General features: G+C 43.5%; 2 protein-coding genes across 2 annotated transcripts in view; both read left to right on the forward strand.

Moving 5' to 3' along the window:
- The window catches only part of LOC141014363 (uncharacterized), a 140,627-nt gene that overhangs the window by 67,474 nt on the left and 57,415 nt on the right, over positions 1-15,738 (forward strand). The window contains 3 exon segments of the mRNA XM_073488102.1: positions 6,183-6,214; positions 10,351-10,489; positions 13,394-13,413. Of these exon segments, the coding sequence (XP_073344203.1) occupies positions 6,183-6,214; positions 10,351-10,489; positions 13,394-13,413 (191 nt within the window).
- LOC141014886 (protein NLRC3-like) overlaps positions 14,568-15,738 on the forward strand; it is a 17,372-nt gene continuing 16,201 nt past the window's right edge. Inside the window, 1 exon segment of the mRNA XM_073488824.1 lies at positions 14,568-14,830. Coding sequence (XP_073344925.1) covers positions 14,568-14,830 — 263 coding nt within the window.

Consider the following 15,738-nt stretch of genomic DNA (forward strand, 5'->3'; position numbering starts at 1 on the left):
CATTCAAATATAGTATGATGAAGAGCTGAAAGACTTTTAAAATAGTTCTGTAATGTTTCTGTGGTACAAAAGAGGGACTAAATAACAAAAAGAAAAAACATCGGCATCAGCCATCGGCCAAGTTGTTATTTTAAACATCGGTATCGGCCCAGAATTTCACAATCGGTGCATCCCTATTTATAATTGAAATGAACCTTTTCCTTCACTTATTTTTATTTTGAAAATGTTTTGGATTTTTTTATGCCTCAAGATCAAAACTTGAACTTTCAAGTTCAAATTTTATTTTTTCAAACATTTATTTTTCTCCAAATGAACAAACCTCTTGGCCTTGATCTGGCTCCATATCCTTTCACCATCTCTCCTATTTTGGGAGGATTCTGTGAGTGAATCTGACAAAACACTGGTAATTTACTAGAAATAGTGTCACTGCTGTTTGTGATTGTGTTTTTCTGTATTTGTTCCTCAGAGATGTGCAGCAAACACACACAGGCACAGACCACAGGCTTAAGAAAACCCTCCCCACATGTAATCACACAAGTCTATGGTCCTTTTAACTTCATTGTTACAGAAGAAGCAGCGTCCTGCTTATCACATAAAAGGCTTCATGTTATCAATTCATGATCTTTATTATAAAGATGCTCTACGTGTACGTCTAATTAGAAAAGAGCCGAGGAGCAGAATTTAAGTGAAAGACATTTTATGTGCTTGAAATGTTACATGTTGACTTTTGATCACTTTGTGGACTTAGTTTGACTTTTTTGACTTGAAGACTTACATGAAGTCTTTTTACTCACTCTGACGTGTCAGGATATAACCTTTTTAATTAAAACAGCATTAAAATATCATGTGATCTGCTACTTCAGTGCACGCTAACAACAAATATTACTGGGACCATAATAAACATTTGCACACCAGCTTTTTTAATATCCAGGAATTCAAATCATAAACTCTACCACTGACTTCCTCAGTAATGAACTGGACACATTTAGGCACCTTGAGTAACCATATACTTGTTTTGTCACTTTGTGTATTTGACAGTGTTGAACCTGCATCCTGTTGGGTTCAGGTGTTTGGAGTTTCCATTTTCTAAACTTCTTCATTCTGAACCTTCTTCAGCTCTGAACAGATTATTAAACACTGAATGATTTCAAGCAGGAACATTGTCTTCTAAACTTACATAATTTATTCTTTATGCAGATTGAGGGACTGCAGTTTGTCAGAGATCAGCTGTGCTTCTCTGGCCTCAGCTCTGAAGTCCAACCCCTCCCATCTGAGAGAGCTGCAGCTGAGTTACAACAAGCTGCAGGATTCAGGAGTGAAGCTGCTGTGTGTTTTTCTACAGAGTCCAAACTGTAGACTGGAGAGTCTGAGGTCAGTTCACTGACTCTGTTACTGCTAACTAATATTTGACTCTACATTCATACATAACTTACATTGATAAAGTTATAGATTTCCTTTGGTTCATATTTTCAATTTTCTTGAACTAAATTTCTTCTTCAGTCACAAAAGACTTAGCAAATGTTTTTGCAAACTGTTTCTTCAAGAAACTTTAGAAAATGCAGCATGTTATTAATCTGTGTTGACATGAACAGCTGTATGAATGTTGTGCTGACATGTGGATGATGTCTGTAGAAGGCTGATGATGATCCACAATAACACAATGACAAAGTTACTCTACTCATTTTAGAGAAAAGCTCATTGATGAGGACACAGTAATGTTGAGCTACACATTTAAAACCTGAACACATCTGATTGGATTATAAATTGATTTTTATCTCCATCATTTATTCTTTATTCAGATTTTTTGGCTGCAGTTTGTCAAAGATCAGCTGTGCTTCTCTGGCCTCAGCTCTGAAGTCCAACCCCTCCCATCTGAGAGTGCTGGACCTGAGCTGGAACAACCTGAAGGATTCAGACGTGAAGCTGCTGTGTGATCTGAGGAAGAGTCCAGACTGTCGACTGGAGACTCTGAGGTCAGTAGAGGGTTGGAGTCAGCTCATGCTGGTTTCAGCAGTATTGTACTAAACACGGTATCAAAGTAAAGATCCAGTATTTCCTGCTTTCCTCAGTGAAGCTGTGAGAGGAGAACGGTGACAGGCTTCATGATTGGACAGAAAGACAGAGAGAGCAGTCAGCCAATCAGACGAGCCAGAAGCTTGTTGTGATCGTGTGTTTGAGTTGATGTGAAGACGACTGTTGTTGTTGTGTTCATGTCTACAGGAAATAAAGCTGGATCACAGCTGACAGCATCACAGGATGTATAGAGACAGTGTCCTCATTCATCAAACTGTCGGAGCATCAAATCTGATCTCAAAGTGTTTGTTCTCTCATTTCAGCACTGAACAACTGATCAGTACATCTTTGTCACAGCTCTCAGATCAGTCTGACTGAAGCCTGCAAATCACTGGCTCTTATTTCAGAGAACCATCATTACATTTAGTAACCATGTGGTCTGTATACGGACCAGAACCTCTGCTGAAGTCCACAAACCACAGCTGATGTTTTACTGTTCAGTGTAGGACCTTTAACGTTATATTTATATCTGCCCATGTGTCATTTGATTTGTCCAGATATTTTTATAACAGACTCCATATTTACATATTTGTCATGTGATGTTTCCAAAGTAGATGAAATATTTAAATGTGAGTGAGACTCTGGTTTTTAACAGCAGTAAATCATCATTAAAGTGAGCTGTGAGTATCTCTCTGTTCCTGCAGTAATGATGCGTTCAGGGACTGTCAGCAGTTTATTTCCACTGTGTCCTTCAGTGAAACCTGCAGAGTAAACAGACTTGATGTCCAAAGTGTCTGCAGGTCTGTGAGCTTCACTCCAACACGTTAACATGAGAGCTGAAAGGAAGCTGGCTACGCTACACAGCCACTCCACTTGTGGTCTGAACAGGACTGAAGTCCTGCTGGTCCTTATATCACTGACTGACAGCTGATGGAGGGAGTCTCTGTCAACACTCATTTATCACTTTACTGTCTCTCTGCTTCTCTCATCAGATGGAGGTCTTATGTACTGTGAAAAAAGGTGGAGGTGTTGAGAGGATCAGCTGTGTCCTGATGATCCAGAGAGGTTGAAGCAGCACCATCAGCTGGTGGGTGGAGAGGCTCTGACTGGGCCGTGTTACTGGGAGGTGGAGTGGAGAGGAGAGCTTCATCCAGCAGTGACTGACGGACCAATCACAACAAGTGGAGATGACTGTCAGTGCTGCAGTGTGAACTGCTCTGAGATCAGCTCCACTGTCACACACAATGTCCAGTCCAGCATCGTCCCTGTGTTCCTCTGGATGTGACAGAGTATCATCAGTGTATCTGGACTGCTCTGCTGCTGCTCTGTCCTTCTACACAGTCTCTGCAGACACACTGACGCTCCTCCACTCCTTCTGCGCATACTCAGACACCTCCTCCACCTGGAACCTGGATCTTTATTCTTTTATTCACTCACATCTTCTCAACACAAAGAGCCTCAACACATTAATCTATCGAGGCGTGTTTATCACCACATAATCGTACATTGACACTTTTAATTGGATATTTCCTTGGTGCAGTTAATCTCCACATATTCCTGAATAACAGTGGAGATTAATGCAGTACTCTGTGTACTGCCACTGAATAAGACATCAGAGATGTTGTAGATGTTAACTGACATTCATTTTAATGTAAAATCAACATTTTAACAGATGAATCTATGATGTAATATATGATGTAATAAATGATGGCATTGTTTTGTTGCTGTAACTGATGACCATGAAAGGAAGAACATATTGATTTCACTGATGTTCTTTAGTATTTTTATAGTTTTGTAACACAGTCTTCTCATATGATGGAAATGTTGTAAAACAAACAAACAATGCACAAATATTAAACACCAGAGTCACATATTTTGGTGGTAATGTCTTTTATTAATGCTTTAAATTCTGTCTCAGCTCTGCTTTGAATTGAATTGAAAAACATTGTTTCCATGTAGACAAAGTGAGCATTTAAAAAACTTGATTTCCTCACAGCAGAAACACACTTCAAATGTGTCCAACAACACAAAACAAGGTTGTGATGCACAGTTACAGTTTCAGTCCCACTGGGACCATCAACAATAAAACATAGGAGCATGAAAAAAGTGTGTAAACGTAGAAACCTGATTATATTTATTTTACATTATAAAGTTTTTCAGGGAAGATTTTTGTTCTCAGGAATATTTTGCTAAATATTGTCATTTTCCAGAAGAAGAAATCAGCAGGAAAGAGCAGGAATCTGGAGACTTGGATCAGGACAGACGAGCTGCATGGGGCCATTTTATATCACAAATGTTTGGTGGAAACATCGAACCTGTAAAATATATCGACATAAATGATGACAGATTGAGGGACAGCACAACCTGGTGTAATATGAACAGTGAGAAGTGAACTTACAGTTCAGGACTGAATCTAGAAATGTGGAGGATGTCCTTTACTGCTCGTCCTCACGCACACAAGTCTGAAGTTAAATTTAAAGATCAGCACATGTGATATTAAGTTCTGCATGAGGCCATAAAACAGACAAATCTACCAGTTCATCAGACTCATCTTCCAGATCTACTGTGTCACTGAGAGCTGAAGCTTTTTCTATGGACCATGATTTCACCAAGAATTACAATTAAACACAAAGTGGCACATAAACAGTTGTTTTATTGCATTAGTCTGATTTTTGGCTCATAATTACACGTTGAAGAGAAAAAATAACCTTAAAAAGGAAATTTGACAAATTGCATTTAAATTAGTTAGATGTAATTTGTAAATGGGAGGAACTGGAAAGTGGCATTGTGGGTAATGACACTGCTGGACTCATTATGGACAGTTTAAAAAACAAATGATCCAAATCGATACAGCAGAACCAGAGATATCACCTTTTTCAAGACAAAAAATTGTCAATGTGATGGTGAGAAAAGATTAATGAGTTAAAATAATTCTTTCTGCATCTTCAGAGAAAAACATCACATATACAGTTTGTGTTTATGTCAATAAGTTTAAAGCAAGATTAAGATTAAAGGGTTAATGGGTCTTGCAACAACTCACCTCTGGAGAGATTTCAGGTGCTACATAAATTAATTAAACGTTTCAGGACGATATTATGGAGGACTAAAACTGCCAGATACATAAAGCATTAAGTAAATGTCTCAATACATTAATTATGATGCCGTCAAAGGCACCAAATAATAAATAACTCGTCTACTGCTGCTTTAAAACATGAAAAACACAATTATGAATAAATAAGTAAAAATAAGTAAATTAATTTATACAAAAGTAAATGCATGCAGTAAATACCTACATTTATTTTGAGTATTATTTTGGTTCATGTATTGACATGATATTTATGTGATATATTGTATTTATTTTTAGTTTTGGCAGCATCAGTCCTCCATATGATGAGGCACAAAACATGAAATACATCAAAAACACTGAAAAACAACAGTAATAACGATAATTAAACAGATTAAACTAGTTGGAAATAAATATAAAGATTTGATCCTGAACTGTCTTCATCTGTGTTGCATCAATCTGTTCTCATTTTTAATAATTAGTTATTAAATTAGTTATTTAAATAGTTTTTTTCTCGTCTTTTCTCTCAGTGATTCACCACTGATGTCATTTATTCTGCTCAGATCTGTTGAAGGGAACAGTGAGTATGTAGCGAGCAGTCGAAGCAGCCGGAGAGGAGACAATGTCAGAAAACACCTGAAGGTTTGTTTCTGTTTCTGAGCTCGGGGTCACCTGTGGGGGGCGGAGTCAGAGGTCACAGTGCAGCAGGGGGTTAAGAAATGTTTGGTAACTCTTGAAAATGAAGCGCAGAGAGATTTCATCACTATCACATTAAAGTCGTGCTGGCGTCATGTCGTTAAATGTCGACGATGGAAAGTGTTTGTGTGTTTGCAGTGAAACGAGGATCAGGTAGCTGTTAGTGGGACGTCGTCGCAGGTCGTGTGATTTTCATCTTCATGGATAAAACATGAAGGTTTCTCTTCACATGATGTTGATTTTAAGGTGGATTTATTCTGATGAAATGTGTGTGTGTGACTCGGTCTGCAGACCAGTGGAGACAATAAAGGCTGAAGATTAAAAAACTCTTGTTTGTGTTTTTATTTACTGTTTTAATATAAAATATAAATGTTCATCATGAGTCAAACACTGGAAGGTTTGTTTGCAGCACCAACTCTTTGGTTCACTTCCTGCTTCTCTGTTTATCTCCGAGCACGTGACGTCAGACTGTCATGTGACTCTCAGCTGAAAAAACAAGAAGACTTCCGACCGGACTCCTTCAGAATAAAAGCATTCTCCGTAAATATGAACTGGCACCAAACTTAAATCTTGTACAACATGAAAACGAGCTGCTGCTGGTGACGTATTCATTTTAATGTTTTAAATATATCATTTTAGATGTAAAGTTGAAGTCAAATCTCTATAAATGAGCGCTGCCCCAATCAGTGATCCAATGTAACTAAGTACATTTACTTAAGTACAATACTGAGTCACAATGTTGAGGTAAAATCTGAATTATTTTTCTTCTAGATCTTTTCCTCCTATCAGATTTGTTCCCCACTCAGCAGCAGTTTCACACATGAAAAGGAAATCTATAACAAAAAACCCCCTGAATCTTTAGACAGTCAGCAAAGTGTCCAAATGTTACAGTCAAAACCTCCAAGAAACAAGGTGCAGATGTTCTGACTGAGCAGCTCAGTGTGTAGAGATGCTGCCTCTGAGATTTGAGGTTGTGTGTTTGATGCTTGAGTTTTTCTGGTTCAGGAAACTGATCTGGGTTGAATTTTGAAGCCTGAAGTCCAAAAGAAAGAGTGAAAAGCTCTGAGAGACAGAGTTCACCTGTCTGATCAGACAGCTCAGGCTGATAGAGGACTGCTCTGAACTACTGAGATTGATGGTTCAATTCTTATGAGACTCAGTCAATTTTAAAGCACCCAGAGAAGAGCTGTCAGTGTGAAGAGGACTTGGTGGTGAGGTGGGTTTGTTCTCTTCTTTGTTTGTGGTAATAAAACCTGAAGCTTGATTTGGGAGTTGTTTTATTTTGTGATGTGTTTCTCCCCACAGTCGACTCCCTGGACCTCCCAGGGGACGTAACACTGGAAGTTAACAGCAGAAGTTGATGTTGCAGAGTGAAGTTCTGCTTATTACCACTAATATCAGCTGTTTGTCATTTCATAATAAATGAAGTGGATCAAATCTGAACACAGTCTGATTCAATCGAGGCTTTACTGAATCTTCTGGACTGACTTGTGTCTGGATTTTGGTGCAAAGTCAGCAGCTTCATATTTCATCTTTCTATAACGTTTGATATTAAAAAGATGTGTTTAACATGCTGATTCTACACTTTATGTTCATTAATCATGTCTGTAAAACAATTACAAGTACACAGAAATATAAAACTGTCTGGATTTTGACAGAAAACAAACAAATCCTGTGTTTGACTGTAAAGTATGTGAAGTTTATCAGAGTTTTGTGTGAGACCCTGCTGGTTTTCACATCACATGATCAGCACAGACACATGAAGTCAACCTGTGGAGCTTTTTCTCTCACAAATCATTGTTGAAGCTGACGTCATCAGCACCGTTCATGTTCTGCTGGTCCTGCTGGAGCTGCTTCCTGCCAGCAGATGTCCCCATTTCCACTGTTTGGACCCATCAGAAAGTCCAGACTTGACAGTTTCCTGTGTCAGTGGTGATGGTTCGGTCCTCTTGGACTGTAGCCAGCCCTGCATGTCGGTCCAGAACAGTTGGACTGATTCACAGTGAAACAACATGTGATCCAAACTTTCAAACCACAGTTATTCACATCAAAGTTAAACCTCAGTCTCAAGAATCGGTTTGTTTGATGAATCTCAGTGAAGATGTTGAAGTTCAGCTCCTTCAGCTGAGGAGGGAGAGGGATTGAAATGTTTCTCCTCCGTCTGATCTGCACCTCCTCACCGGAGCTGCTTGTTGTTGACAGGCTCATCATGTTTGTCTCATCCAAACCTGGCAACAATGACCGTGACGGTGACGTACGTACGTAACGTGGCCCGTGGCCGGTGGGCGGGGCCAGAGCGTCAACGTCTGTCCGAGTTGGACGGCGAAGATGCGTCGAAGGATCAAAGCGTCAGGCGCCGAGAAAAGGAGGAGGAAGAGGCTGAGGAAGCACCAGAACCAGAACCAGGTGATGTGAAGTGATGCAGTGCTCACCAGCTGATGGACGTTTAGCGACAAAGCGTCTGTTTTTAGTTCAACATGTAGAAAAAGCCGTCAGCGGCTGCGGGTGCTGCTAGCTAGCTAGCTAGCTGTAGCCTGCGTCAGGCTCTGGCGCCACCGGCGGTCGCCTCAGTTCTGGAGAAGAGAGAAACTTGAACCCAGAAGCTGGACGGTTGGATTTCTCTCTTTATTTAAAATACATAAAACATATATGTGAATGTTTCTCTTCTCCACATATTTTTGAGTTTATTTAGTTTAGTTATCTGAGTGAAACGTGAAGAGATGTCCTGAAACGTAGCTTCCATCTTCCACATGAGTTTGTGATGATCAACAGGGCTCAAGTTCTCAGCACCTGATGGACCGGGATCATGGACCAAGATCGTCCAGCAGCTCCTAATCAGGGAGAAATCGAGCCCTGCTGATTATTGTTGCTTCGCAATAGCAGCAATGAAAGTGTGTTGTCTTTCGACAACTCAAGCCACATTTGATGATTGTGAACTCTGAAAGAGACACAACAGTAAAGTAACATTATAAAATTAAATGAAATACATTGCGCTATAAATAAGGGAAAAATGTCAAATCAAAAAATGTGTCTTGTTTTTATTCAATATCAATTTGGAAAGCTGAGGAGACGAGGAGTTCAGGGTGGACAAGGGCAGGAGAGAGTTATATTACAGTGTAGGGCTGTAGGGCAATTACTCGAACATTAAGAAAAATTAACACAAATGTGAAATTGGTTCATGTTAGTTACTCATAGTCCAGAGAAATATAGGCTGAATATATGCATAGAGGAACTATAAGTAAAACTGAAAAGAAAACACCCACAATGCGTTTATTATAATACCATATAATAATATTACATATAGAAAAATAATAAAATATGACCAGAGGCTCATAAAGCATCCTATTTCTGAGTTGTATAGTTGTGATTTTAAAATCAAAAAGACAAGATATGCTCTTAATAACAAAACAAAAAAAACACTGATATATTCATAGAGCATATTTACTGTACATGTAAATATAAAGTTTGCAGCTAATTCACATGACCTAACGATACACCTAAAATTATATGAACAACATTATAAAAGTCACACTTCCTCCATTATTTATACCGAAGCGGAAACAGAACCGAGGAAAGAGACAGGAAAACAGGAAAACCGAGCAGGAAGCATCACGGTGACGTCAAATGTTGGAGAGTGGGCGGAGTTAAACGTTTGACTCCGCCCACATTGAGGTCTGCGGCCTGCAGGGCGGAGACATGAAAGTGAAAGTGTTCAGACTTAATTTTGAGTCGACAGCAGCAGCAGGAGGAGGAAAAGACGTCTGAGGCAGAGGTGAGTTTTATTTCTACATTATTGTTTTACAGTCAAAGTCTCTGATTCATCTGTGAGAACAGCGGGATCGGCTACAAAATTCACATTGAACAAGAGACAACAAGCTCATATTTAAAGAAAACTTACGAGAGGCTGGATGTTTGTTTACTCTGTGTGTGTGTGTGTGTGTGTGTGTGTGTGTGTGTGTGTGTGTGTGTGTGTGTGACTTCCTCCTTCCTCAGTCTGGGTTGAGACTCTTCAACAGATTTTTCTCGTGACTCTTGTGCTCTGAGCTCAGTCAGTGTTATGTTGCTTATTTCTCAGACTGACTCAAGTCCAGAAGACGACAGCAGTTTTGTTTTATGAATTTTATTGTCAATATTTTCTCTGCCACTTCAGGTTCACCTGACAAAATAGTCTAACAGTAAAAGTTTTCACTAATGAAGCCTCGATTAAAGTCTGTTTCATGGACTTGGACTTCACTGTTCACTCATTGAAGATATTGTGTTGTACCACAGTAGATCCTGTACTGTCCTGTTGGTCAGAAGGATCCAGATTGCTGTTTCAGTATTAACATATTTTGTTATAACTTAACACTAAGAACTAGATTCTGTTAGACATTTAACCTCTGACATTTAAAAGATGAAACCCAGTTGCAAAGACACAAAATGTTTTCTGTAGAAATCTCAAGTGAAAGATGCCAGAACAATTATTTTATTAGATTTTACACCCTCCTCCTCTGCATCTTGTTTCACCTGTTTGTCCTCCTTGTCTTCATGTTGTTCTCCTTCCATGTGCTACATATTTACCTCAGTGCTTTCTGAAGTGCAGAAGATGAGTGATTGTATGGAGGAAGAGGAGGACGGAGCAGAGTCTCCAGTCTCCAGCTGTCTGTCTATGAAGAGTGACTGGTCCAAAGAACCGTCTCTGAACTTCAGTAATGAACCTGGACCCTCAGACACACAGTAAGAAGACTGCCATGTTTTTAGTCATCAAACTGTCAGTATCAGCAATTTGTGTATTTAGATGTGTATTGATACTTAACAGTGATTGACATGAAATTAATAAAAACATGCTGGTGTTTCCAGAAGTCAGTACCACAGATGGAGTGAAGAGTCTCCAGTCTCCAGCTGTCTGTCTATGAAGAGTGACTGGTCCAAAGAATTTCCTCTGAACTTCAGTAATGAACCTGGACCCTCAGACACACAGTAAGAAGACTGCCATGTTTTTAATCATCAAACTGTCAGTATCAGCAATTTGTGTATTGACATGAAATTAATAAAAACATGTTGGTGTTTCCAGAAGTCAGTACCACAGATGGAGTGAAGAGTCTCCAGTCTCCAGCTGTCTGTCTATGAAGAGTGACTGGTCCAAAGAATTTCCTCTGAACTTCAGTAATGAACCTGGACCCTCAGACACACAGTAAGAAGACTGCCATGTTTTTAATCATCAAACTGTCAGTATCAGCAATTTGTGTATTGACATGAAATTAATAAAAACATGTTGATGTTTCCAGAAATCCATATCACAGATGGAGTGAAGAGTCTTCAGTCTCCAGCTGTCTGTCTATGAAGAGTGACTGGTCCAGAGAATTTCCTCTGAACTTCAGTAATGGACCTGGACCCTCAGACAAACAGTCAGAAAACTGCCAGTTACTTTTTAACCACCAAACTTTGAATATCACCAGTTTGTGTATTTAGATGTGTATTGATAATTAACAGTGATTCACATCAAATTAATAAAAAGATGCTGGTGTTTCCAGAAATCCATATCACAGACGGAGAGAAGAGTCTTCAGTCTCCAGCTATCTGTCTATGAAGAGTGACTGGTCCAGAGAATTTCCTCTGAACTTCAGTAATGAACCTGGACCCTCAGACACACAGTAAGAGATGTGTATAAATATATATATTATATAGTTTTATCATTACCATTAAATGATTGTCGTGAATTATTTTGTTTTACTGGACATTACATTAGAAAAAGTGGTTTGTGTTTTATACTTTATACAATTACATATCAGCAGCATCAGATTGTTCTTGAATGAACTGGTGTGACAGTGGCTCCCACAGAGTGTTGCATTATGGGTTGTCTGTAGTGTTAATGTTGGATAGTGAGTTGCTCAAGTCCATCCATCCATCCATCCATTATCTGCCGCTTATCCGGGGCCGGGTCGCGGGGGCAGCTGCCTGAGCAGGGATACCCAGACTTCCCTCTCCCCGGACACTTCCTCCAGCTCCTCCGGGAGGATCCCAAGGCGTTCCCAGGTCAGCCGGGTGACATAGTCACTCCAGCGTGTCCTGGGTCTTCCTCGGGGTCTCTTCCTCCCGGTGGGGCATGCCTGGAACACCTCCCGAGGGAGGCGTCCAGGGGGCATCCGATACAGATGCCCGAGCCACCTCAGCTGACTCCTCTCGATGTGGAGGAGCAGCGGTTCTACTCTGAGCTCCTCCCGCATGACAGAGCTCCTCACCCTATCTCTAAGGGAGCGCCCTGCCACCCTGCGGAGGAAACTCATTTCGGCCGCTTGTATCCGGGATCTTATTCTTTCGGTCATGACCCAAAGTTCATGACCATAGGTGAGGGTAGGAACGTAGACTGACCAGTAAATTGAGAGCTTCGCCTTTCGGCTCAGCTCTCTCTTCACCACGACAGACCGATACAACGACCGCATTACTGCGGCCGCCGCACCGATCCGCCTGTCAATCTCACGCTCCATCCTTCCCTCACTCGTGAACAAGACCCCGAGATACTTAAACTCCTCCACTTGAGGCAGGAACTCTCCCCCAACCTGGAGGGAACAAGCCACCTTTTTCCGGTCGAGAACCATGGCCTCAGACTTGGAGGTGCTGATTCTCATCCCAGCTGCTTCACACTCGGCTGCAAACCGCCCCAGAACATGCTGGAGGTCCCGGCTCGAAGGAGCCAACAAGACAACATCATCTGCGAAAAGCAGGGATGAAATCCGGTGGCTCCCGAACCAGATCCCCTCCGGCCCATGACTGCGCCTAGAAATTCTGTCCATAAAAATAATGAACAGAACCGGTGACAAAGGGCAGCCCTGCCGGAGTCCAACATGCACTGGAAACAGGTCTGACTTACTGCCGGCAATGCGAACCAAGCTCCTGCTCCGGTCGTACAGGGACCGTACAGCCCTTAGTAGAGGGCCCCCGACCCCGTACTCCCGAAGCACCCCCCACAGAATGCCACGAGGGACACGGTCGAATGCCTTCTCCAAGTCCACAAAACACATGTGGACTGGTTGGGCAAACTCCCATGAACCCTCCAGCACCCTGCTGAGGGTATAGAGCTGGTCCAGTGTTCCACGGCCAGGACGAAAACCGCATTGTTCCTCCTGAATCCGAGGTTCGACTATCGGCCGAATTCTCCTCTCCAGTACCCTGGAATAGACTTTACCAGGGAGGCTGAGGAGTGTGATCCCCCGGTAGTTGGAACACACCCTCCGGTCCCCCTTTTTGAATAGAGGGACCACCACCCCGGTCTGCCAGTCCAGAGGCACTGTCCCCGACTGCCACGCGATGTTGCAGAGACGTGTCAGCCAAGACAGCCCCACAACATCCAAAGACTTGAGGTACTCAGGGCGGATCTCATCCACCCCCGGTGCTTTGCCACCGGGCAGCTTCCGGACTACCTCGGTGACTTCAGCTTGGGTGATGAATGGATCGACCTCCGAGTCCCCAGCCTCTGCTTCCTCTATGGAAGACGTGTCAGTGGGATTGAGGAGATCCTCGAAGTACTCCTTCCACCGCCCGACGATATCCCCAGTCGAGGTCAACAGCTCCCCGCCTCCACCGTAAACAGTGTTGGCGGGGTGCTGCTTCCCCTTCCTAAGGCGCCGGATGGTTTGCCAGAATTTCCTCGAGGCCGACCGGTAGTCCTTCTCCATGGCCTCCCCGAACTTTTCCCAGGCCCGAGTCTTTGCTTCCGCGACCGCCCGTGCTGCCGCACGCTTGGCCTGCCGGTACCCGTCAGCTGCCTCAGGAGTCCCCCGAGCCAGCCAGGCTCGATAGGACTCCTTCTTCAGCTTGACAGCATCCCTTACTGTCGGTGTCCACCACCGAGTTCGGGGATTGCCGCCACGACAGGCACCGGAGACCTTACGGCCACAGCTCCGAACAGCCGCGTCAACAATGGAGGCGGAGAACAAGGCCCATTCGGACTCAATGTCCCCAGCCTCCCTCGGGATCTGGTCAAAGCTCTCCCGGAGGTGGGAGTTGTAGGCCTCCCCGACAGAGGGTTCCACCAGACGTTCCCAGCAGACCCTCACAGTACGTTTGGGTCTGCCAAGTCTGTCCAGTTTCCTCCCCTGCCAGCGAAACCAACTCACCACCAGGTGGTGATCAGTTGACAGCTCAGCCCCTCTCTTCACCCGAGTGTCCAAGACATACGGCCGGAGGTCAGATGACACGACCACAAAGTCGATCATCGACCTCCGGCCTAGGGTGTCCTGGTGCCATGTGCACTGATGAACACCCTTATGCTTGAACATGGTGTTCGTTATGGACAAACTGTGACTGGCACAGAAGTCCAACAACAGAACACCACTCGGGTTCAGATCAGGGAGGCCGTTCCTCCCAATCACTCCCCTCCAGGCAACACTGTCGCTGCCTACGTGAGCGTTGAAGTCCCCCAGCAGAACGATGGAGTCCCCAGTTGGAGCACTCTCCAGTACCCCTCCCAGGGACCCCAAGAAGGCCGGGTACTCTGCACTGCCGTTTGGCCCATAGGCCGAAACAACAGTGAGAGACCTATCCCCGACCCGGAGGCGCAGGGAAACGACCCTCTCGTTCACCGGGGAAAACTCCAACACATGGCGGCTGAGCTGGGGAGCTATGAGCAAGCCCACACCTGCTCGCCGCCTCTCACCGCGGGCAACTCCAGAGTAAAAGAGAGTCCAGCCTCTCTCAAGGAGTTGGGTTCCAGAGCCCAGACTGTGCGTGGAGGAGAGCCCGACTATCTCTAGCCGGTAGCGCTCTACCTCCCGCACCAGTTCAGGCTCTTTCCCCCTCAGCGAGGTGACATTCCATGTCCCCATGGCTAGAGTCACCGTCCGGGGATTGGGTCGCCGGGGCACCCGCCCAGGACAGCCACCCAAATCGCACCGCACCAGCCCCTTCTGAACCCTCCTGCGGGTGGTGGGCCTACTGGAGGGCGGGCCCACGTCGCTCCTTCGGGCTGTGCCCGGCCGGGTCCCGTGGGCAAAGACCCGGCCACCAGGCGCTCGCCTGCGAGCCCCAACCCCGGGCCTGGCTCCAGGGTGGGGCCCCGGTGACGCCATTCCGGGCGACGTACACTTCCTTGATGTATTCTTAATCATAGGGGGCTGGAACCGCTCTTAGTCTGACCTGTCACCTAGGACCTGTCTGCCTTGGGAGACCCTACCAGGGGCATTAAGCCCCGGACAACATAGCTCCTAGGATCATTCAGGTACTCAAACCCCTCCACCACGGCAAGGTGTCGGTTCAAGTCCATTCATGGTGTTTGTTAGTCAGTCAGTCCTGAAAGTTGATGATGATTCATACAGTGTGTTTTTTTGCGATGGAAGAAATAAATTCCTGAGTTTGACAACGAGCCAAAAAGTATCCCAACATCTTTACTGTCAAAGGATCAAATGATCTGTTGAAAAGCCGAGAATCACCACTGGAACGTCCGGATGAGGACGAGCACAAAGATAAAGTCTGAAAAATGACGTCATGCTGCCAGAGAAAATGTATTTGTTTGCTTCTGCAAGTCTGACGAGAGTAGGATACTGTTCACATCTGAACCGATACCAGTACCCAACAGTACCTTTTGATACTTTACTCTCTGTCTAATAACAAAACATGTAAGTTCAGTTCTAAGCTGTTAAATCGAGTCACTTTAGAGACAATATATCATGAGTCATATTTCCAATAGCAATGTACGTTGCATGTGAGTCAGTTTTATTTCAGCAGCGTCTTGCTATACTGCGTAAATAGACTATTTTTCAAGTAAACAGCGACATTAAGCTGTTCCTGCTGCATTAAGTAATTAATATAATTATCCATTATGTCTTAGCATCGAGTTAACAAGCAAAGTGCTTGTTATACAAAATAAATTTGGGAATCAAAGAAAGCATGCTTTAATATTTCCTCAGACAGTATGAAGTTCACGTGTTACTGGTTTTCTACAAAGGTTTGAGACATCCTAAAAATCACTGCCCACTATGTTAGTGAAC

The sequence above is a fragment of the Pagrus major genome, chromosome 19 (assembly GCF_040436345.1).
Source record: "Pagrus major chromosome 19, Pma_NU_1.0".
Classification (NCBI taxonomy): domain Eukaryota; kingdom Metazoa; phylum Chordata; class Actinopteri; order Spariformes; family Sparidae; genus Pagrus; species Pagrus major.